The following is a 26,005-nucleotide window of genomic DNA, read 5'->3' on the forward strand; positions in this document are numbered from 1 at the left end:
GTGGATGTCTCACCTACCTATCCCGCCCCATCCAGGGCGGACTAACTGGTTTGCAGGGTTGGGTGGCTGCGTCATGTCTCCCTTACAGTCACCCGGGGAGGACAATCAAGAAAATCCACTCGGATTTTATCATTAAAAAGATGGATGACAACAAAAGCTTGATCGATATCCTAAACTGTCTGACTAAAATGGCCAATATTGTCACAATAACGATGTGGTGAAAGTCAATATACCACGATTCGCGATTGTTTGACTTCCATCAGCGAATTGGTTCGTGATTTGTGCTTTGCGTCAGAATTATTTATAGGCGGCAATGACTGATCGTGTCTAGTACACAATATTGTTTGTCAAGAAAATGTAGTTTTTCTGAGCTCATAAATTCTCCATTGCCCCCCCCCCCCCCTTCTCTCTCTCTCTCTCTCTCTCTCTCTCTCTCTCAAGATTTTTGCACTTCTTTTTCGGAAAGATATGATGGATGTACATGTTTCTATGTGTTTATTTTCACTTTGCCAGATATTGATTTCCCTTCTAACTTTCTAATACATTTACTCATCGTTTCGGATAATTATTATTTTTCAATCACATGTAGTCCATTTCGATATACATTCCTTTTTAAGTTTGACATTAAAACTTTAAAAAAAAACGTCAAGACTAATTATGGTCGAAGACAATTCACAAAGTTCTTTACGCAAAGTAGGTTGTCCAATGAAAATTTCATATTTCTTTCAACTTTGCGTAATAAGCCCATGAAAGATATGTGATCAGTAAGCGAAAATGTTTTAGTTTAAGAAAAATAAGCGTGGAAATAATTTGCATAATTCTGAAGGTCTTTCCGTTAAATGGCAATGAGATCATCCATATCTCTTTGCATCATTCACAACCATGACAGAATTTACCAATATTTAAGAGCTTCAGCATTATAGCATCCTCGACCCAAAGCTTATATTATTGTTTGAAATTGATTTATTGGTTGTTTACCATGTAAATCCTTGTTGGCATCCTGGCTGAATATTGTTGTCATATGAGGCAATCTTATACATTAAGCTTGACCACCCTCAAGGTACTTCTGCAGGCATCGCTTATGAAATGACTACCCCCGGAAGTGCCCACAGATATTTAAGACGAAATTTTGGGCAAAGAAGTCAATGAAATGAAGACTCGGGGATTTGCACAGCTGGATCGATGATGTTCATATAAACTTCTTCTCTCCTACCGCTATCCCTACATTAAGGGGTCGGTTGCCTGATGCGCCTTCTCCACTGCCTTCTATCAAAGGCATCATCCTCCACCAAACCTCTTCTCTCCATATCTCCCTTCACTTTATCTCTCCATCTCATTCTCTGTCTCCCTCTCGATCTTCTTCCTTTAACAGGTTCCTCTCAAGCCCTCTTCACTCTCTCCTCATCATCCATCCTCAACACATGCCCATACTATCTTAATCGTGACTCTCTTATCACCTCTGTAATCTTTACTAAGCCTGCCCTTCTTCTTATTTTATCATTTTCCAATCTCTCAAGCAGCGATATTCCCATAATCCAGCTCAGCATTCGCATCTCTGTTCTCTCAAGCTTTACTTCCTCTTTTCTTCTTAGAGCCCATGCTCATTGCAAACTACCCCTAAAAAAATAGCTGAAATTCTTGTGGTACAAAAGTACAAAAGGCCTTCGATATAGCCAAGCCAACTCTATAAGTTATACGGTAACACGTTCACACGTTCAGAGAACACAAAGAACACAATTGGACAATGTAACATAACAAACTTGATAACAAGAGGTGTTAAATCGCCACATGCTTTTATTGTTTACGTTCTCCTGAGGAGTTGAAACTGAGGCCCCCAGCCCAGATATGTAACTTTTTCCGAGCAAAATAGACGGATTTCTGTTATTTATGTTCACGTCACCAGCACCTAACGAATTCGACCTACGAAGGAGAACCTGTTTCCAGGATTCATTAACCGAGACTGAAGAAGACTCTACTTGCCTTGTATTCAAAACAGGGGATTTACTTATATAATTCCTTTCCAAATCTTGAAGTTTGGGCATTCACGTCAGCTATGCCTATGCAGCTAAGTGTTAATTTCCATCCTCTGTATACAAGGTTTGGGAATATGGAATGGAGTACAAAATTTGGGCAAAAGGCCAAGCGCTAGGACCTAAGAGGTCATCAGCGATGAAAGGGAAATTGAAAGTAAAAGTTTTAAAAATGTTACAGGAGGGAAAACTTCGCAGTTGCATAATATTAGAAAAATTGTAAGGAGAGGGTGGGAATTAAGATTGAAGAAAGAGGTATATGAACGGAGGGACGGTAAAAGTAATGAAAGGGGTGGCGGGTAGGAGCCGAAGGGACTCTGCACTATTCCACTACGGGGCACGCAAGGCTTAGGTCACATGAGTCAATCGGGTTGTTCATGAAATATTTATGGGCCAAGGGTCAAATGAGTTTGACCAGTCGAAGACAAGATAGAATTACTTCAACATTACCCTATTATTGATATGCTTGAATTTGCTGCTATCAGATTCATTACTCCTTAAAACGCTATGCTAACATAGCAAGATTTACATAAACTACAGATACATTAAGAAATTAAAATCATATTTGTTTGCACATCGTTGTAAGTGATACATATAATGCATAGCTCCATATGATTATATGGCATGTGGCCTACATATACATGTAAAATATGTGAGGTACGTGATACATGAAATACATTGCAATCTATGAACATTTATGTAGATTATAAAACTTATGCTGTGTATTAAATACACATAATTAACGAACTACACATAAAGCATAAGACATTTTAAAGTCTTCAAATACGCATAATGCATGTATTGCATGTCAGTTATAATATGCATGTGATACATAGAATACATGACATGAATATCATGAAATTGAAGTGCCAAACCGACGAGATTTTAAGAAATACTTGTACCTATATTATGTCTTGTACATGTGTAATATATATAGTGTGTAAACGACTGTTATTTTTTCACTAAATAGGTAATTTCTAGCCTCAGTTCAAAGTACAATTTAAAAAAAGCTTTTACTGAATTTTGGTTGTTTCCTTTGAAGGGAATCAAAGAAAAGATTTATGAATCTCAGACTAACTGTATTCGTACCCATACTGTTAGTGATCTATCTATTTGTGATTAACCTTAGTGACTTGTAGATGCGCCTGCTCTCTTGAACGTGCTGGCTTGATACATTTGTCTAAGACTGTGCTATTTAGTGTAACATATTGTTACAGGAGATAAAACTCCTTGACTTGGGCCAAAACTGATTATTATTATTATTATTATTGACGTTTCAGATAGAGCTTTCCACAATCCTCTAAAGGCGAATGAAGCCAGGGGTACATTTATGCTCTACAGAAACGTAAAGGAAAAATGAACTTTGGACGACTGCTGTACAATTTACTTGCCATTAACGTTATTATTATTTCTGACCATGACCTTCCCTCAAACAAACTTCACTGAAAAAAAAATAACCGTTTGGATGCCGTTGAATTTGTAATGCAGTTTCTCAGTCTCTCAAACGGGTTCCTTCTAGCCACCAGGTAAATTATGTAGCAGCTGCCTTAAGTTCATTTATTCCTTGACTTTTCGGTAGAGCTCTCGATCATTTTTCAAAAAGCAACGAAGTCAAGGATGATGATTTAGAGTCAGCCAGCAACTAGCCGGTACGGGTGTAATGGTAATCGCTTCATAGCAAAGAAAGATAAAGGAAAGGAAAACGCATCTTCGAGAAGTTCTGCAGCAAGGAGGCATTCGCGCCCGTGTTGGAGTCGCCTGTTCTCATGATTGTTCTGGAATCGTTGGGCGTGTTGGGGAACGCAACAGGCGCCGAAGTGTCGTGAGGAACGCCACGATTTCTGATGCAATACATCGTCTAGATTCTTCTAAGAAGTTTCGGTAATCTCAGGAGTCTGTGACGTTTGCCGTAGGCCCTGCCCCCAGGTCACCGTATAAATACGGCTGACGGAGAGTGAGAGATCATCAGTAAGAGCCACAGATCAGATTATCAGTGAGAAATCAGCAGCAGAGATCATCAGTAAGAGGCCACAGATCAGATTATCAGTGAGAGATCAGCAGCAGAGATCATCAGTAAGAGCCACAGATCAAATTATCAGTGAGAGATCAGCAGCAGAGATCATCAGAGAGTGATAAGAGAAGAAGGAACCGACGAAAGATCAAAGAGAAAAAGGCGCTCGAGAGTTTAATCGGGATCTGGTCAAGTCGTCCTGGGATCTAGTCAAGTCGTCCGGGAGTGGACGACCGAGGCATTCCAACGTAGAGCAAGACTTCGGGGAAGAAACGTTCTACAAGAGGTTTTGAGGAATTCCGCCCTTCAAGTATCAAGAATAGACATTGTTTTCTGCAATACGGTGTCAAGAAGACGTCTGAAGTATAGTTCTCCTTTTGTGAAGCCATCGCTTCGAGCATTGATTTCCGTCAGCTGAAACTTGCCAGCAAGTATTAAGATTTCCTCACTGTTCCCCCAGTTCATGCAGTGTAAGATTTTACCTTTTTTATGTAAATAGGAGATACCATTCTGCATTTATCTTTGTTAGTAAGCTTGTAAATAAACCTTTGTTCTGTTAGTGTTTCTTTCTATATTCGTATCCCCAGTTTCAACTGTTGGTGTTGAATTTTTTTTTTTTTTTTATCATAATATCGAACTTGGAGCGGACCTCTCACGGGCCGTAACAACGGGCTCTTTCTCCCAGAGCAGCCCGTAAAACCAGGGATAGGCCACATTTCTGTTAGCGGGCTTACGGAAATTTTTGGCGATTTTTGATTGGTTGTCAAAGCTGCAGGGTTGGGGGCTCTTCCTATTGGCTGGGAGCGGAATGACTCATCTTGGTATTATTATATTATTTTAATTATTATTTTTTTATTATTATTATTATTTATTATTATTATTATTTATTATTATTATTATAAATAAATAGGGAGGTAACAGAGCAACGGAAAACGATACAAGAATTAAGGATTGCCACGTCTTCGTGTTATTGGGCTTGTAAACGAATGTGTGTTTGTGTGCATATGAGGACATGCATACTTGTACTGTTGCTCGGAATAATAAAAATATATTCTCTCTCTCTCTTGCTGGAAAATATACAAGATCACTTCGCTGCATTTCCTAACTTTTACATTCCATGCATCAAAACAATGGTTGGACAGCCATGACGTGACAGGGCTTACCAAAACCTTATAATTGTGTGGCTGCCATGGCAGAGGGTACAGTAGCTTCCGTGTATTTTTAGCTGATAATATACCTTATTATAGATGCCTTGTGCTTTCAGGTATAATAAGCCTTATTGCAATTAAGAGGAAGGTCCTGACCTACCTGCAGATGTCGAAGGACATTTGTGAGAACTACCTGACAATAGCCAAGTCACAATGAATGTTGAAGAGAGGGCACAGGATTCCCTCGAGCTACGAGGACTGAATGGGCTACATAGTACAATAGGTGCGCCTAAGGGCTAGAGACTTAATGCCGCTGTGAGGGGTTAGGCTGATGTTACATATTTCTCCTTCTTCTGACCTTTGATGTTACTGTGCTTTTACGGGCCTTCGTTCTGCAAAACAAAAGCTCATCGTTGTCTGAACAATGGTCTGGGGACAACGGTATTACCACCGAACGGCATAGTGATGCTTTAAAGCATTCTTCTTGGGGCCATGACCATGATTCGGTGTTGTTAGATTATCATTTATTGTCAAGCTTCTCGGATAACCATAACCGAAAAGAAGGGTTAAATCAAAACCAAGGACATGGGAAAATATAACTGACCCCCGTAAACTTATCTTTATATAATTTTCAGTGACGTGAACTTCCGTTGGCGTTCCCACGCTCTCCAGCTGGCTCGACCTTTTGATTATATCATGGTCGAGTTGATGATAATGCCCTTTACTACGCATGAGAGAGAGAGAATGGCCTCTGTAATCTCCTTCTGGGTCGTCGGAAATCCGAATCTTACGTCTTATCCTTTGTAGGCAATAAAATCTTTCTAATGAACACCAAGGTCCAAAGAAAAGACACCTTGATGAACACCATGTTCTTTGGAATTTTGAATTTCAAGCCAGTGACCCCTGTGGGCTTACTCTATATGAACAGGGCTCATCTCATGAATAATAATAATAATAATAATAATAATAATAATAATAATAATAATAATAATAATAATAATAACAGGGTGATACATGCCAATAGACCAGACTTGACGCGGATTGGCAAAATCAAGGTGTCACTCATTGATGTCGCAATACCATGGGACACCAGAGTAGATGAGAAGGAAAAAGAAAAAATGATAAGCATCAAGACCTGAAAATAGAAATAAGAAAAACATGGGATATGCCAATGGCAATTGTACCCATAATCATAGAAACAAGAGTCAAGAGCCCTGAAAAGGAACCGGGAAAAACTAGATGCAGAAGTAACTCCAGGACTCGTGCAGAAGAGTATGCTATCAGAAACTGCGCACATAGTCGAAGGGGATGACTGAGGTAGTAAAAAAAAAAAAAAAAAAAAAAAAGAAAATAACATCCTTTGATATTTAAGTATTCTAAGAAGATTGACATAATTTCTTATTTGCAGATATACGTCGATTATCAACTAAGGACGCTTAACTTGAATCTTACTGCAAATAGATTCAAGTGCAGCAGCAGTTATCAGAATATGAACTAGACTCAGCAATTTTCTGATAAAGGAAGACTGAAATAGATATGTAAAGAAAAGAACTACATCCAGTACTGAACGAGACCTTCCGTGCGTGTCTCTCTCTCTCTCTCTCTCTCTCTCTCTCTCTCTCTCTCTCTCTCTCTCTCTCTCTCTCTGTGTGTGTGTGTGTGTGGGTCTAAAAGCGGCTAGTTTGAAGGGCACATGAAAACAAGTAAAAGGACTTGATAATTTTATCTGGTCAAGAAACGAAACTCTGCCTCCCCCCCCCACACACACACAAATTTTGTCATTACATTTAATGTTTTTTCTTAATTTGTTATTTTCCAAGTTATCTAGAACACAATCTACAACGTTTAAAAACTGGGAAAGACATCGAGTTTGTTATAGTTCTACTACTGTCCTCTGGGTTGTTATCAGTCAATAAAGAGGACTCTATGCATCTGATTGGTCCTTTGAAGGATTAATATGTTAGTGCTTATATTTATTGTGGTTATCGAATACATGTCATTTTACAGTTTAGAAGAACCTAAACTGATCTGACCAAAAGTGATTGCCATCCAAGATCACCTAGAATAATTTGGAATCTGTCATCGAATATAACTACGCGCAAATTTGTATTGTAATTGTAAGCGATTTAATGAGAGAAAACACAGAAATGCTTTGCCATTCCATAAGAATTAACGAGAGGGCGATGTCGCAGATAATGTCAGTTCGCCATAACCACTACTGCTCGTCTTTTCGGGCATCACTGTCTCGAGGAAGAGCAAGGCATCCTTTAGATTGTCCAGAGTCCTTTTTATGCTTATTATAATGAGCAGTTTGATTCAGTCGACTCTATTTTTCTCAGGAAAGGATCCAGAAATTACAGAAAACAATTTACTGTAAAATGCGAGGACTCACCAGAAGTAAGAGCAAAATTCAGAAAATTGTAGATCGCCGTCATTTCTCAAGGGCTGTTAGAGACACAGACTACTCGGGGACCGGTTTGTAATTTTATGATTTCGATCGCCTTCATTTGACGTCTTATGCTTCAACTTTGCAAAATAAAAAGGATTTTTCCCTCTCACAATCCGACTTCCAACTCGTTGGTGATGACGAGCAGCGGACATCTACATGAGGTGGCGCATTTGCACTATATTCACCAGCAAAGAAATTTGCGATAACGTCACGAAAGCTACTTACAAATATATTTGTTTTTCGTGTTCAAAATGTAATAACAGTAACGCTCGCTGACGTAATACACCGTCATGGACCGAGGTAACTATGACCCGGGCACTAATCAATTCAGTTTTTAAGACGCATAAAAAAATGTCAATTATAATTCCTGAAATTAAGCCAACTTCTCGTATTTCTAGATTCTGCTGAGACCCAGTTACCATGCTTGAGGCGGTCTAGGATAGGATGGCGACACTTGTTTTATCAGCGACATTCAGGATAATCTTTATTAGAACTTTGGGCTGTTATAGAAGCCGAATCTAACACTATATATTGGATGTATGAAGTTCATTTATACAGTATTATTTATGTTATAGCGATTAAGTACAAGGCTACTTTTTCTTCTTTGTTTTTAAGAGCTTTACGTATCTGCAGTCCTGAATTTATTAAGGAAGATTTTGAAAATATTTTTACAATCCTTGAGAAATTAAAATATCCTAAATATTTTGTTGAATTTGTTTAGCGGGAAGCACAAAGAACATTTTATCTTATCAGTAACAAGCAGAGGGGATTTCAACATTCAAAAAGTACTTATTTTGCCTTACAGTAATCTTCAAAGGAGAGTTCCAAGTTTTTGGACGAATTCTAGTATCAGAGGTGTTTTTAAACTTTCAGATACTTAGAGTTTCTCATAGTTACTTTTATAAGGTTCCTTTGCATGAATTGCAAGTGTTCTTATATAGGAAAATCTGGCAATGGACTGGAAACAAGAATTAAACAACACATATACTGTTTGAGAACGGGACAAATGTCGAATGATTTTTTTTACAGATTAATAATTTTAATCCCAGGATTCACTGACAGCTGCTTGGGAGAGGTTGCCTAAAGTTGTTTTATATTATAACGATTTAACTTGAAGAAATGCAATCGAATAAAATTGAATTAAATATCACAGTGACTTACTAAATGTAAACCAGGGTATATACAAACTTGATGCATTTCTTGTTAACGAGATTTAAAAGCTTGTTTCTTTTTAATTAATTAATCACCTGTTGTCTATACCTGGCTTTAACTTGCTACAATGATTTTGAATATTGTTTTGTTTAATTGACATATAACTATATATATAACTATATATATATATATATATATATATATGTGTGTGTGTGTGTGTGTGTGTGTGTGTGTCTGTGTGTGTGTGAATATATATATTATATATATATATATATATATATATATATATATACATATATATATATATATATATATATATATATATATATATGTAGTATATATATATATATATATTATATATATATATATATAGTATATATATATATATATATATATATATATATATATATAGTATATATATAGATATATATATATATATATATATATATATATATATATATATATATATATATATATATATATCTATATATATATATATATATATATATATATATATATATATATATATATAGATATAGATATATATATATCTATATATACTATATATATAGATATAATATATATACTATATATATATATATATATATGTATATATATATATATATATATATATATATATAAATTATTGGTCACAAACACCAGATCTATGCAAATAAATGAAACTGCAATGAACTTCTAACGCCTTCTGTTCCTTAACGTTTTGAGTGAGTTTTCCACAAAATCCTCTATCTGATTAATGTTGCAGGCCTAACCAAAAAAGCTCATGCTGCCTTTTCTGTTCTCCAATGTATTTGCAAAGACGTGGTATTTGTGATTAATGATTTATAAGTATGTCTAAAACTACCTGGCCAACCCAGCGCTGCCTGGGCAAACTGTGAATGACAACTGATAAACGCCCTCTCTCTCCTCCCAAACCCCTTCTACTCTCTCTCTCTCTCTCTCTCTCTCTCTCTCTCATTCCTGTTAAGATAGTTGCTCCCGTTACGTTGCCCAGCATTTTTTTATATTTTTAATTTCACAATTTCTCACCCTGTTCCTTTTGAGGCTGAACTTAGACTTGAAGGATATCGGGAGAGTGTCTGTTCATTTCAGCAACCTCAAAAACTACGGATTAGACACTAATATCTGTCATTTTTTACATTTTATTTTTCATCTCTTCTCACCCACCCCTTCCTATTGGGGCTGAACTTGGACTTGTAGGGACATTGGGAGTGTCACTATTCATCTCAGCGGCACTGAAAACTATAAATTCAACACTTACATCTGTTGATTTCAGTTATTTTTATATGTCACCCTTTCTTTTGCCTTAGCAATCTGAAGACAATCCTTCTTGGAGTTTCTGAAGCAAGTGGCAGATTCCAAAGTCAAGAGTCCTCTGCCATTTGAGGTAGGTGGGGTCTTTTGCCCTTTGAGGCAGGCAGGGTCATCTGCCTTATGTGGCAAGCAGGGTCCTCTGCCCTTTGAGGCAGACGGAGTCCTCTGCCCTTTGAGGCAGACGGAGTCCTCTGCCCTTTGCAGTATGTGGGGTCTTCTGCCCATTGAGGCAGGCAGGGTCCTCTGCCCTTTGCAGCAGTCGGGGTCCTCTGCCCTTTGCGGCAGGCGGGGTCATCTGCCCTTTGTGGCAGTCGGGGTCCTCTGCCCTTTGAGGGAGTGGGGTCTTCTGTCCTTTGAGGCAGGTGGGGTCCGAGTGACCTTGAAAACACGGATTAGACTTTAATGTTTGTAATTTTTGACATTTTCTTTTTTACCCCTTCTAACCCCACCTTCCTATTGGGCCGAACTTGGACATAAAGGGCATAGGGTGTTTCACTGTTCATGTCAACGACCTGGAAAACTGTGGATTACGCACTAATATTTGTAGTTTTCAGTTATTTTTACATGTCACCACCTTCCCACCTCTTCTCATATTGGGACTGAAGTTGGACTTAAAGAACATCAGGAGTATCACTATTCATCTCAGCAACCTTGAAAACTATGGATTAGACACTAGTATCTGTCACTTTTGGTTATTTTTGCATGTCACTACATTCCCAGCCCCTTCTCACCACACTTCTGTTGGGGCTGAACTTGGACTTAAAGAACTTCGGGAGTGTCACTATTCATCTCAGCAACCTCCCTGAAAACTATGGATTAGCCACTAATATTAGATGTTTTTGGTTATTTTTACATGTAACACCCATCCCACCCACTTCTCACCCGACTCTCATTGGGGCTGAACTTGAACTTAAAGGACATTGGGAGAGTCACTTCATATCTCAGAAACCTCAAAAACTATGGATTAGACACTAATATCTGCCTTTTTCGGATTTTTTCATATCTACCAGTTCCCACCCGCTTCTAACGCCATTCTATCAGGGACATCTAAAACTATGAATTAGACACTAATATCTGTCGTTTTTGGTTATTTTTACATGTCACCCCCTTCCCCCCCGCCCTTCCTATCAGGGCTGAACTTGGATTTAAAGGGCTTCAAGAGTAACTATTCTTCTAAGCAACCTCGAAAACTATGGATTAGACACTAATATCTGCCGTTTTTTTGGGGGGGTTATTTTTCATGTGGAATAAAGGAATTATCAATATATAATATCAACGATCTGTTCTCGCTTGTCACTTGCCCTGCATCTTTCTGGGTGGATGGGTCCTGGCAGGACCTGGTTCCTGCTCCTCAGTCCACTGAGGTCACTGTGGCCACTGGTGAAGTGTGATGGATTTCCGGCCCCCTCCTCTAAGGCAGAACAGGTAAGTGGGATGCCCTCCACAGCTGGCAGTGTGGTGTAGACCTTGGTAGTGTTCAGGGTAATGTCTCTGTCTGAAGTGCAGAAATACTGCTTACAGTTTCAATATGGATTTTGCTTCTGTTTTTTAGCTCTTTCTAAAGCGTCCCTTGTCCGTTTGTTGTGTAAAGTGCTGTGATTCTTTTCCGCCTTGCGGTTCTAAGAATCTGTTGGTGATGAGTCTATGGTTATACTGAAATCATTTGCTCGTTTTTTTCTTTTTTCTTTTCTACAGCACTTATGGTTATTGTTCAATGACAGATACCTTTAAAAAAATCCAGTCAGATATCTGTTAAACCTCAAATTCCCGTGGAAGAGTACAACCCGTGTCTCTGCGAATTCGTCAGAGAGAAGCTAGATAAGGTAAGTCAACGTTTCTTCCCAAACTAGCTTTTGGTAGAAAAACGTCTTGCGAAGAGCTCCGAAGGGTACATTTGTTTTCTTGGCTCTGTATTCTTGTTTTTCATCTTTCTTTGCCTACATTAGCCTATACCTTGGCCTTCACTGCTTATGACTGAAAACTAGGAATTCTTTTCTGTGAAGTCTATTTTTGCATGTCACCCCCTTCCCATCCACTCTTCCTATCAGGGCTGAGCCTGGACTCCGGGAGTGTAACTATTCTTCTCAGCGACCTCGAAAACCATGGATTAGACCAGTGGTATTCACTAATTTTTGCAAGAGAGTCACTTTAATAGACTACATTCACTCTGAGAGCTGCACCTCAAGAAAAAACCCATCATTTTCCTACATAATGTTATATAATTACAGTAGGATACTTACACCTCTACCAGTACTTTAATGATGTGATGAGTGGAAATGTGCCAATTCCATTTTTACTTTTTTCATGGAATACTTGTAATTTGTAACTGCAATCCTTGTTAGACAGTCAAAATGTGCACTGGTCAGTCGGTTTCTTTGCTACCTTTTCACAATGTTAATTGTCGAAAATGCTGACTAGCATGTGTATGTACTAACGAAAAATGGCATTACTTTTTGCACACATTTCTTCAGAGCTGCATAATCTGTATCAGAAACCATGTTCCAAAAGTGGTAGACAACGGTATGTCGTTTGCTTTAAGTTCAACTATCTCTACGATACTGGGGATGTCTGCACTCTTCTTCATCAGACCAACAAGTCCCTTTTCTTTCCCCTTCATACTAAGAGCGCCATCAGTGCACACTGATACTAGATTTTCCCACTTTAAGTTGTTCTCACTAAAATAAAGGTTTGAAGCTCTGCCTTGCAGTGGTAATAAGCACAACAGTTCTTCTTGAAACGAGTCCTCTTTAGGATACCGAACCCATACACAAAGGTGAGCTACATCACAAATATCTGTACTCTCGTCTACTGCCATGCTCAAACAGGGTGAAACCGATAAATCTGACATTAACTGACCACCAATCTCTTTAATTCTTCTCATTTCAGTTGTGTCTGACAGCTGAAGCCCTTTTATTTGCTTGATAATAGCATCTCTGTTGCTGAATTCAGTGTGCATTATTTCTGCTGAAGCCATAAAACACAGAGGAACGGTAGCAGTTACTGAGCAGTAACTACGGCTTCGTTGCCCATTGAAATTTTAAAATATCTTTCAAGAAAAAAGTCTTGGAAGTTTTTTATTAACATTTTTACGTACAAAATAATGTAAAAAAATTTTCGAGGTCAGGATTTTGGTAATAATTGATTTATATATTTCCTGGATGGAGAGCCGCCAATCAAGCTGTCATGAGACGCATGCGGCTCGCGAGCCGTACAATGAATACCACTGGATTAGACACTAATATATGACGTTTTTTGGTTATTTACATGTCACCCCTTCTCACCCCACTTCCTATCAGGGCTGAACTTGGACTTGAACGGCATCGGAAGTGTCACTCTTCATTTCAGGAACCTTGAAAACTATGGCATGGACACTAATGTCTTCATTTTCTGTTAATTTTACATGTCACCTGCTTCCCACCCACTCAATATTGGGGCTACACCTTGATAAGTATTTTGAAGCAATGCAATCAGCACCTATACCTTACATTTCAAATTTGAACCGAATCGGCCCATTTTCTTTTTAAAATATAAGAAAGTTCCATTCGCGGGGGCCGGGATGGTTAGAAGTAATAACATTTTATGAGATTACATATATTTTTAAGAAAATCCAATTGACCTATGTTCGAGCCCCATGCTAGCTTTACCTCTGTGCCAAAGTTCAACTGATACGCTCTCTTGGAACAAACCGACAAACTAACAGACATGTTTTCTCATTTATATAATAAGACAGATATAATGTAATTTAATTATATATATATATATTATATAGATATATATATGTATATATATATATATATAATATATATATATATATTATACTATATGTATTTTTATTATATATATATATATATATTATATATATCTTATATATATATATATATATACATATATATATATATATATATATATATAATATATATATATATATTATTATATATATATATATGTCTATTATATAAATGGGAAAACACGTCTGTTAGTTTGTCGATTTGTTCCAAGAGAGCCTATCAGTCGAACAACGATAAACTGACTGACTTTGACGATCAGAATCCTTCCCAGGGAAAAAACAATTATCATTTATAATACCCCTTGAGCTTAAGTAATTTCCAAGGTATAGTGAATTGGATATTAAAATTTTGTGGCCTGTTATCTATGACTACAAAAAATGCAAAGGTTGAATAAATGACAAGGACACACGAACACACGAACACATATATATATATATATATTTTATACAACCTTTGCATTTTTTGTAGTCGTAGATAACAGGCCACAAAATTTTAATATCCAATTCACTATACCTTGGAAATAACTTATGCTCAAGGGGTATTATAAATGATGAGTGCTTCTTCCCTGGGAAGGATTCTGATAGTCGAAGTCAGTCAGTTTATCGTTGTTTCTGAACCAGGCAAAAGTTCGAATTCTCCTGGGGACGGAGCAATCACCAATTCCCCTGGATATAAGTTATTCATAAGGCATAGTGAAATAGATATTCAATATTTGCGAATATATATGAATATATATATATATATATATATATATATATATATATATATATATATATATATATAAGTATATTTTTCCTAGTCCCAAAGACGTCTTTAAGCTCCCGACTGATTACTGATTCTCACTCTTGCATGCGCCTGAAACGCTTTCTCCTTCCATGGTAGAATTTGACCCAAGAACCGTTGGCTCCAGCAGTGATATAACAGGAAGATAGGTATATATATATTTTCTGCTCTTTACCCTTGCCAGGAATGAGCCCAACTAACAAGTAACTGTGTCGTATTGCTGATAACGTATTAGCGACCGGATAGTATCGTTTCCGAGGTCGCCAAGATTATTATAAAGGATGAGATGCATTTTTGTGAAAAAAAATTAGTGGATATTTATATTCCTCAGTCCTAAAATTCCGGTAATAAAATCAACATGGTTTTAAAAAGTATAAGTACAAATTTTATAACTACTATATGTGACCATTCATTCCCGCCGTCCTCCTTTCTGGGTGGATGGGTCCTGGAAGGACCTGGTTCCTCCTCCTCAGTCCATCGAGGCCACTGTGGCCATTGGTGGAGTGGGTTGGATTTCCGCCCCTCTCCTCTGAGACAGAACAGGTAAGTGAGACACCCACAATCCACAGCAGCTGCCAGCAGTGCGGTGTAAACCTTGCTAGTGTTCAGGGTAAGGCTGTAATGTCTCTGTTTGGAGTGCAGAGGTGCTGCTTACAGTTTCACCATGGATTTTGCTTCTGTTTTTAAGCTCCTTTCTAAAGCGTCCCTTATGCGTTTGTTGTGTAAAGTGGTGTGCTGTGATTGTGTTTTGAAATGTTATTCAATCTTTCCGAAATTACGATTCTTTTCCGCCTCGCGGTTCTAAGAATCTGTTGGTGATGAGTCTATGGTTATACTGAAAACGCTCGCTCGTTTTTCTTTTCTACAGCTCTTACAGGTATTGTATCGGGTGTTGTTCAGTGACAGATACCTTTGACACAAACATTTTCTTTTACAAAAATCCAGTCAGATAACTGTTAAACCTCAAATTCCCGTGGAAGAGTACCTACAACCCGTGTCTTGTCTCTGCAGAGAAGCTAAATAAGGTAAGTCAACGTTTCTTCCCAAACCGGTTTATGGTAGAAAAACGTCTTGCGAAGAGCTTAGAAGGTATACTACATTTGTTTTCTTTGCTTATATTGGCCTATAACTTGGCCTAATTCATATTTTGAAAAATAACAAAGTTAATTAAAACAATAATCCAGTTTGATATTTAAAAATTGTTTACAAACAAATTTACACAAACGCCAGTTAAAATGCTGAAATCTGAAAAAGATGAAAATCGGCCTATTGTAACCACTTATCTCGGTTGTGCGTGTGTGAATGTGATCGTCTGGGGGTATGTGCCACTAGGTTTATTGACCAAAATGACTTTTCATTTCACTTTTTAACAGTCCAAAGTGAACACTTTCTCTCCGTCTTTTGTTAGTATGTTGACTTCCATGTTCCTTTCTCTCTCTCTCTTTCCTTACAGGATGTCGGAGTCCTTTCACTTCTGATTTAGGTTTATATTTTTCTTTATGGTAGTAGAGCACTCTCTCTCTCTCTCATACACACACACACACATACACACACACACGCGCGCACACACACACACACACACACACACATATATATATATATATATATATATATATATATATATGTATATATGTAGATACATACATGCATACATATATGTAAATGGTTGTAATGTATTTAGGGACTTGCACGAATGCATAACGGTACCATTGTTATCCATTTATGTTATGAAACCCGTCCAACAGGATAATTACTCCTGAAGAAAAATATACAAATGGTTTCTGCTAGGTTCGTTCGTTTGTTCTATGATTACTTAACGCTTCACTCACTACTGTCATTCACATTTCAGGAAGTTTAATCAGTTTGACGTTCCTGACTTATGGCAAGTTATAGCAAACTTCAGCTCACGAGCCTTTGTGAAGTTTTGATTGCCAGTATTTGACGTTCCTCCCCAACACTTCTGCGGACATGCTGACGATAACAATCGTGACTTTTCAAAACACAGTGACAGAAGCCCAAGGCCATGTTCGTTTTACCGAGAGAGCTTTTCTTCTACTTCCCTCTCAGCAAGGTAAACTACCTCGGTTCTAAGAACGCAACGTGTACAACGCTTACCACGCGTTGCCTCGATGTGGGGCGACTGCCTTTCGCAGAACAGTTCGTCAGTCACGTATTAATAAGACTTTTTCCTCTTCCCGATCAGTTTTTTATTTATTTATTTATTTATTTATTTACATCGTGAGACTCTCCCGGATGCAAGATTTGTTTTTCTTTTCGTTTCACCTTATTTTGAGCCTTTCGTGAGCATTAGGATTGATTTTATTTATTTACATAGTAATCTATTAATTTCTTTTAGTCTGTCTGCTTTGATTTCTGGTTCAAGGCGGTAGGTAATTTGCTAGTAAAATCAAACATGATCATCGTCAGCGGGTTTTGCCGAAGTTCGAAAAGGATATCAAGTATTGGCGATCAGAACTTCAGGAAGCTCGGGAGCTGAAGTTCGTTGTAGCACTCTAAGAATCAGGAATATTAAAGTGTACTTGAAGTCTGAATTATAATAGCGAGTTGAGGGAGCCTAAAGTAATTATAAAGCAGAAACGAACAACGACCATCACCGAGAACAGGCGAACTGGCAGAAACGCAAAGATACGATGTATATGATGTAGGTCTGTTTGCAAGGTAATTATTCCTTTACAAAAAAGCGGGGTCACAAAAAAGCGGGGTCTCAATATCAGTTTTTAATGTATATTCAATGAAAACATAACTTTCAATCCATATTAATGCTCTACGGGAGATTACACTAGCACTAATACATTACTTTTTATTTTTTCTAACAGGACTAAATATTTTTTTTCGCTTGAAACTTAGGGTACTGAGAACATAAAATCACATTAGGGTAATATCTCTCTCTCCTTAATCGTAAAGCATTCTTCAAATTCCCAAAAGTTCTCGTATTATCTATGAAATCATTAAGAGGAACATATTGAAATAAAAGTTGTTCTGGATTTACGAATACGTTCTTCATAGCCTTTTATCCACTTCATTGTAAGTGCTATAAACGGTATACGAATACGTTTTTCATAGCCCTTTCTAGAATTTGTTATAAGTTCCATAAGCAGTATACTAATATGTTCTTCATATCTTTTAAAGAATTCATTATAGGTTCTGTAATAAATTCTAAAAACAGTATACGAATATGTCCTTCAAAGCCTTTTGCAGAGTTTATGAAGTCTAAAAACTGTATGAATATGTCCTTCAAAGCCTTTTATAGAGTTTATGAAAAGTCTAAAAACAGTATACGAATATGTCCTTCAAAGCCTTCTGTAGAGTTTATGAAAAGTCTAAAAACACTGTACGAATATGTTCTTCAAAGCCACGTATCGAATATGTACATGTTTTGCAAATGCAATTATAATCTTTACAACTATTTATAGAAGTGATGTAAGTTCTACAGATACGATTATATTTTTTGCAGCCCGGGACCGACGAAAGAAGAGGAACCGGGAAAGAAGGGTCAAATTAGTCCAACATGGGTGACAATCCAGCGTTCGAAAAACAGGAGGAGGTAAGATATAACATTCATTCTTATTAACTGTTTTTCATTTAACGATTTGTATTTTACAGGTATCTCAGCATAATAATAATAATAATAATAATAATAATAATAATAATCTCAGGCTGTTGATTACTGTCGTTGTGGTGATCAGTTGCTGGATGATGACCTCCAAGTACCTGACCATCTTTCCCTTCAATTGGGTTGAATACTTGGTTGCCGGACGAAGCTCCTCTGTTGCCAGAGGTTCCATTTACGTCGTTGTCGTTTATTCCTTCATTTCTTTCCATCATTGCTGAGTTTTGCTATTTAACCCATAGCTGGACCCTACCCCATCAGGGATAGGTACTCATTTACAGCTGAGTAGACTGAGGAAATTATGGTAAAGATCCTTTCCCAAGGGATCAACGCCGAGGAGAGCGGTCACCCATCCAACGACTGACCAGCCCCAATGTTGCTTAATTTGACTTAAGCCCATTGACGACCTAACCCCACTCCTCTGAAAATAGAAATAAGAAGGATATGGGATATGCCGGTGGAAATCGTACCCATAATCATAGGAGCACTAGGCACGATCCCAAGATCCCTAGAAAAACTAGAGGCTGAAGTAGCTCCAGGACTCATGCAGAAGAGTGTGATCCTAGAAACGGCACACATAGTAAGAAAAGTGATGGACTCCTAAGGAGGCAGGATGCAACCCGGAACCCCACACAATAAATACCACAGTCGAATTGGAGGACTGTGATAGAGCCATAATAATAATAATAATAATAATACTAAAAACACTGCACTGGGCTCCCAATAGAACTACAGCTGCAATAATTATGGAAGTGTTGATATTTTCTTCAACACTGCGAAACGTTTTGTGAAAACTGACGAAATAAACACAAGACTAAAACATTCATCTTAGCTGTGACGTTATATCCTTTGCCGATTGTATTGTTTCCCGCGGCAATGTGTCACTTCAGGGGCGTGGCGTTTTTCTTTTTACTAAAGAATTTCGCACGGTTGCGTTTGGGTGAATACCTCGACGACATTATAAAGTAATACCGTGTATATGGAATGAATGGTCTATTGCTGCTAGTAGTGGAATATATTAATTCATCATTACAAAATGTTCATTTATGTATATTTTTATTTTTAAAATTTTTAAAATGTAAGTCACCAGCTGGCTATTAACATCGAATTCACTCTCTAGTGTATATTACTTATTAATATACACATCTGCCCTGACCAGCATTCCAACCATGCTATTTAGTGTTAGCACAAAGAAGAAAGTATCTTAAAGCACAAACAAATCTTGACAGCTGAGCGCATAAGTTACTGTCACCCATGTTCTAAGCAAGTAAGGCATAGGTTCGAATCCTGGTCGTAGTCGGTATACTTAGATGTAATTTCCTTTGAGTGTAAATTATTACCAGGGTAATGCGATATTAAAGAGGCTTAGGGAGGTCGTCGTTTCTCGCTCAACTGGACCGGCCTCAAGGATGGCAGTCATAGCATTTGGCGTTGTTGATCAAAGTATATTCTTTCAGTCTAGAATTCTGCTGCAGCTTCTTCCGGCACTTGCAATCCTCCTGAAGGTTGCGCCTACAAAGTTATGCGGGAAAAATCTCTTGTAGAGAGGAGAGTATTTTTATGGCCCGTAGAAAGGTAGTGCCATCCGACTGTAGAGATTACTGTTCTTTGAAACGTCTCTACGGCTCTTAGCTGCAACCCTTTTCATTCCTTTTAATGTACATCCGTTCATATTCTCTTTCTTCCATCTTGCTACCCACCCTCTCCTAACAACTACTATTTCATAGTGCAACTGCGAGGTTATCCTCCTGTTACACCTTTCAAACCTTTGTATATATATACTGTCAATTCCTCCTTCAGCGTTGAGTGACCTAGCCATAAGTCCCAGCACTTGGTCCTTGGCCTAAATTCTGTATTCCAGTTCATTCCATTCCAGTATTTTTTTGTTCATTCATGATCATTAGAAAATTATCTAACCCCATCTCTAATTCTCAAGTACCAGTAACACCCACAATTTTTTCATGTATTCTGAACTGAACATTGAGCCTGCTTTCATTGAAGGGCTTTTAGACCTATTCTAATTATAGACTAACCCACACAAATTATGCCAATCTGAGAGCTAGTTGGTTGGTGGATTAAAAATCGCTAATCATTATCGAAAGAGAGAACTAGGTCTTAACTCTCCCAGCTCTGGCGTATCCTAGCGGTTTCCTCAAACTGCGCGTTGCCTCTCTGAAATTTCCCGCGCTTACATAGTGGTATACGCTATAGGATTTCGCTGTTGGTCTCAAAATGCAAGAGTATTAATTGCTGTTTACTTTAATTCAAAAGCCCCTGCTGCATCAAGTATATCGACTCTTCAGTGATGTCGAAGATCATATTTACCTGTAATTGTGGTAGGTATCCTTAGCCTTTCTTCCACATCTGTTTAATTCCTGTCAAAGTTAGTAATTGACCCGAGGGTGATGACTGTCTTACACTCATATATTCGCGTGGTTACCTCCACTGTCTAGACCTAGACCGTGGATACTTCCATGCAACTCGGAAGCAAATTTGTACCAGGATTAATACAGTACTCGATTAATCCTGATCAGTATACCGTTCTTTGTCCACGGCAAAGGAAGTTGTCCATATTTTTCCGTGATATTTCACACACACACACACACACACACACACACAAAGAATCGCGGAGCATTACTGGATGTAAATGAATTATTTTCATACGTTTGTAGATAAAACAAATGGGCTTGGTTATATGTTTGTCATTAAATTGCGAATGAAGAATGGGTCAAGTTAAAAAAATGCCTCTCTCTCTCTCTCTCTCTCTCTCTCTCTCTCTCTCTCTCTCTCTCTCTCTCTCTCTCTCTCTCTTCTAAAAATATAACGAAAAGAAACAGCAATTCGCCGTCTTGGGAAAGTAGAAAATTAGAGTACGTTAAACTATATAGGAACATCAAGTAAACTCCAACAAGGAAAAATAGTGTTAATAAGTAATATCAGAGAAAAGCCAACAATATAAAACTAACTATAATTTTGACCAATGAAAATGTCCTAACCGCAAAGTATAAACACATACACGCACAGTGTGTATGTTCATAATGTTTTAAAAACGGATTGTCAGCTTACGTCTCTCTGGAAGAAAAACAAAACGTATAGATTTTGCTCTTATCAGTCACGTGAACTGAAATGGGGTTGACCTTGAGCGAGACCATCAGGTAGACAGGAATCTGTTAACATTCCTCGACAGATTAGAGAGAGATAGAGACTGTTTTGAAGATAAGGCAACGTAGCGAATATGAGAAATCCGCCTACAAGGTTTGGCAGAGATATATATAGTACCATCACCTCTGGCTCTGCCGAGTCCCAGAAAATTGATAAAATACTGTACGTATGTGATGATGTTTTGGAAAACCGCATCACCTGCGGTGTGGGGAGAGCGTAAGACGCTCATGTTACTGTTAGCTCCTGATAACATTTAGTACAAACAATTATATCTGAGGAATAAGATGAACCGCCCACTCGCCAACTGCTGCTTTTTATTTTTTTATTTTAGATAACCTCTAGTAAAAGCAAGTGAATTGTTATTTATTTTTTTTTTTTTACATTCTTTTGAAATAAAGGGCTCTGGTATCTTTCCCTTCCTTCATGGAAAGCATTAGGTTCATCTTTGTCACGTCCCCAGGATAGGAACCTATGTCTTACACCTCTCTGTCAGGTCATAAGGAGAGGAACCTATGTCTTACACCTCTCTGTCAGGTCATAAGGAGAGGAACCTATGTCTTACACCTCTCTGTCAGGTCATAAGGAGAGGAACCTATGTCTTACACCTCTCTGTCAGGTCATAAGTAGAGGAACCTATGTCTTACACCTCTCTGTCAGGTCATAAGGAGAGGAACCTATGTCTTACACCTCTCTGTCAGGTCATAAGGAGAGGTACCTATGTCTTACACCTCTCTGTCAGGTCATAAGGAGAGGAACCTATGTCTTACACCTCTCTGTCAGGTCATAAGGAGAGGAACCTATGTCTTACACCTCTCTGTCAGGTCATAAGGAGAGGTACCTATGTCTTACACCTCTCTGTCAGGTCATAAGGAGAGGAACCTATGTCTTACACCTCTCTGTCAGGTCATAAGTAGAGGTACCTATTGTCTTACACCTCTATGTCAGGTCATTAAGGAGGAGGAACCTAATGTCTTACCACCTCTCTGTCAGGTCCATTATAAGGAGAGGAACCTATGTCTTACACCTCTCTGTCAGGTCATAAGGAGAGGGGTAACCAATGTATTACACTCCCTCTGTTCAAGGTTCATAAGGAGATGGTTACCTATGTCGTTACACCTTCCTTTTCTGTCAGGTTCATAAGGAAGAGGGTACCCAATGTCTTACACTCCCTCTGTAGGTCATAAGGAGAGAACCTAATGGTCCTTAACCTCTCTGTCAGGTCATAAGGAGAGGTACCTATGTCTTACACCTCCTGTCAGGTCATAAGAGGGAAACCTATGTCTTACACCTCTTGTCAGGGTCAAAGTAAGAAGGTACCTAATGTCTTACCCTCTCTGTCAGGTCTAAGGAGAGGAACCTATGTCACAACCTCTCGGTCAGGTCATAAGGAGAGGAACCATGTCTTAACACCCTCTGTCAGGTCATAAGGAGAGGTACAATGTCCTTACACCTCTCTGTCAGGTTTTTTTTCATTTTATAGGTAGGAGTACCTATGGTTCTTAACAACCTCTCTGTCCAGGTCATAAGGAGAGGTACCAATGCTTACACCTCTCTGTCAGGTAAAAGGAAGGGAACCTATGGTCTTACACCTCTTCTGCAGGGTCAATAAGGAGAGGAACCTATGTCTTACACGCGTCCCCAGGAGGAAAACCTATGTCTTAAACCCATCTGTCACGTACCCAGGAGACGAACATATGTCTTACACCCCTCTGCCACGTCTCGAGGAGAGGAACCTATGTCTTACACCCCTCTGTAATGTCCCTAGGAGAGGAACCTATGTCTTACACCTCTCTGTCAGGTCATAAGGAGAGGAACCTTAGTCTTACACCATCTGCCACGTACCCAGGAGAGGAACCTATGTCTTACACTCCTCCGTCATGTCCCCAGGAAAAGAACCTATGTCTTACACCCCTCTGACATGTCCCCAGGAGAGAAACCTTAGTCTTACACCCTCTGCCACGTACCCAGGAGAGGAACCTATGTCTTACACTCCTCCGTCGTGTACCCAGGAAAGGAACCTATGTCTTACACCCCTCTGACATGTCCCCAGGAGAGAAACCTTAGTCTTACACCCCTCTGTCCCGTCCCAAGGAGATGAACCTATGTCTTACACTTCTTTACCACTTCCCTAGGAGAGGAAAGTATGTCTTACACCCCCATGACTGTGGCAATCGATCAGCAATGTCTCGCAGTCAAGGAGACAATACAAGCGTCACAGAATGGATGGTCTTCACCTGACAAACCCATGATTGAGTCTTGAAGGTTCAGTTCCTTGTACTTTTGTACTCAAAGTAACCGGAGAAGGTGGAAGGTTTTACAGTTGGTTTCTTAATATCATTTAGAGTTAGACTCTTTAGAAAGTAACGAACCAGTCTTATAATCTATTCTTTCTCCCGCATTTCTCCATGGTAAACATTATGTCTTATCTGTTTTAGATGAAGAGAGAGAGAGAGAGAGAGAGAGAGAGAGAGAGAGAAAGAGAAAGTATTTTTTTCACTTATTTGCCACTTGAATGTCAGGAAGTTTCCCGGCCATGAATCCAACGCACAAGAATCCTCCAGATCGTTGTATTATTACTAAATGTTATTAAGTTCGAAATATTTACTGATAATAGACAAGATATCGAAAGGTTCCAGAGAAAATTGATCGAATACTTCCTGTTATATTATATATATTATATATATATATATATATATATATATATATATATATATATATATATATATATGACACCCCTCCGGAAGGATAATTTCTCCATCATCGAGGCAATGCTGAGCTGGATGTCAATAACCTTTTGCTCAGGAGTGAAGTACTTTTTTATAGTAGCTTTGTATGCTTGTAGGACCTAATGGTTACCGAGACCACTAATACTTACAATAAGATTAAATGGTACTTCCTCAATAATCCCGAAAATAAAGCTGGAATGCCCGTCTTAGCTGTCATCACACAACAAACCTCTCATACCACATCCAACAAAATACTCTTTAGGTCATGGGACATTCCAGCCATTGGTGAATAAGGGTGGGGGGCGGGGGTTGGGGACTAAAGCTAATATAGTACAAAAGTTATTCAAATATACATCCTTCGGCAGACGATAGACGAAAACAACACGTCATTCATACAAGCAAATGGTTCCACCTGGGTTGATAGACCTGACGAAGTAGGAAAACACGGAAATTGAAAGTCGCCTGGTTCCAGGTAGTAGTATGCGTGGACGGGGCTGAAGATTATTCAAGGTCACACCAGGTGATACAGGCGGCTTGACACTCACTCCGGCATTTCCTGCAGCCAGCTAATCAGTCAGGTTTTTTTTTATTGAGTAGGAAATGGATAATGTACATTCTTTCCTCTTGCTTTTCGTATGGCACGCACGCGTGCACACAGACACACACACTTATACATATATGTATATGTTTATATATATGAATGGTAAAAATGTTCTGTAACAACAGAATTCCATCTAATAAAAGGAGCTCCTTTTATTAGAGGTATATATATATAATATTATATAATATATAATTATATATATATATTATATATAAAAAAATTATATAATATAATATATATATATGATATAATCTATATTATATATATATATATATAGATATATATATATATATCTTATATATATATATATATATATATATATTGATATATATATATATATATTATTATATATATATATATCTATATTTCTATATAATATATATATATATCCTATATAATTCTAAATATATATATATCTATCTATCTATTTCTATATCTATCTATCTATCTACTATCTATCTATCTGACTAATAAAATATTCTGATACAACAGAATTCCATGTAATAAAAGGAGCCCGTATAAACACCAAAATATAGTGGGAAAATACTATATTTCAGAGACTGCTGTCTCCCTCTTCAGGTGAATGAATGAGAAAAGTTACAGAAAAGGTGGTATGGTATTTATACCAAGAGATCCATCCACAGTGACCTAAATTGGCTTACCTGTGGATGGATCTCTTGTATAAATACCACCTTTTCTGTAAATTTTTTCATTCATTTACCTGAGGAGGGAGACAGCAGTCTCTGAAATATAGTATTTTCTCTCTATATTTTGGTGCTTTTATGGGCTCCTTTTATTAGACTATCTACTATCACTATCTATATATATATATATATATATATATCTATATATATAATTATATATATATATATATCTATCATAATTATATATATTATATTATATCTATTATATATATATAATCTATATATATATAATAATATAGTATATAATATATATATATATATATATTATATAATATATAAATATATATATAATACATATATTTCTGTCTATCTTGTTGAGCATGTATACTAGAATGCAGCGAAATATACTGTTGCCTGCAGAAAAGCATGAGGCAAGCAAAAAAAGAATGACAAAGATAGTTCATGAATCATTAATGAGCAGAAGATCTGAGACACGACTTTATGCCGTACACTAAGTTCTTTTCATACTTAAATGTTAATAGATT

The 26,005-nt window shown here is 37.7% G+C and overlaps 1 protein-coding gene across 5 annotated transcripts in view; it reads left to right on the forward strand.

Annotated features, from left to right (window-relative positions):
• The first annotated feature begins 15,269 nt into the window (after nucleotides 1-15,269).
• The window catches only part of LOC135211107 (solute carrier family 23 member 2-like), an 81,898-nt gene continuing 71,162 nt past the window's right edge, over nucleotides 15,270-26,005 (forward strand). For 2 of the 5 annotated variants that reach the window (XM_064244195.1, XM_064244199.1), the window contains exons 1-3: nucleotides 15,272-15,340; nucleotides 15,565-15,721; nucleotides 18,172-18,261. In XM_064244195.1, the coding sequence (XP_064100265.1) occupies nucleotides 18,226-18,261 (36 nt within the window). In that variant the 5' untranslated portion in view covers nucleotides 15,272-15,340; nucleotides 15,565-15,721; nucleotides 18,172-18,225. Of the gene's footprint in view, nucleotides 15,341-15,420; nucleotides 15,722-18,171; nucleotides 18,262-26,005 lie in introns of those variants that run through there. The other 3 variants (XM_064244196.1, XM_064244198.1, XM_064244197.1) reach the window with 3 other exon arrangements.

The sequence above is a fragment of the Macrobrachium nipponense genome, chromosome 4 (genome assembly GCF_015104395.2).
Source record: "Macrobrachium nipponense isolate FS-2020 chromosome 4, ASM1510439v2, whole genome shotgun sequence".
NCBI lineage: Eukaryota > Metazoa > Arthropoda > Malacostraca > Decapoda > Palaemonidae > Macrobrachium > Macrobrachium nipponense.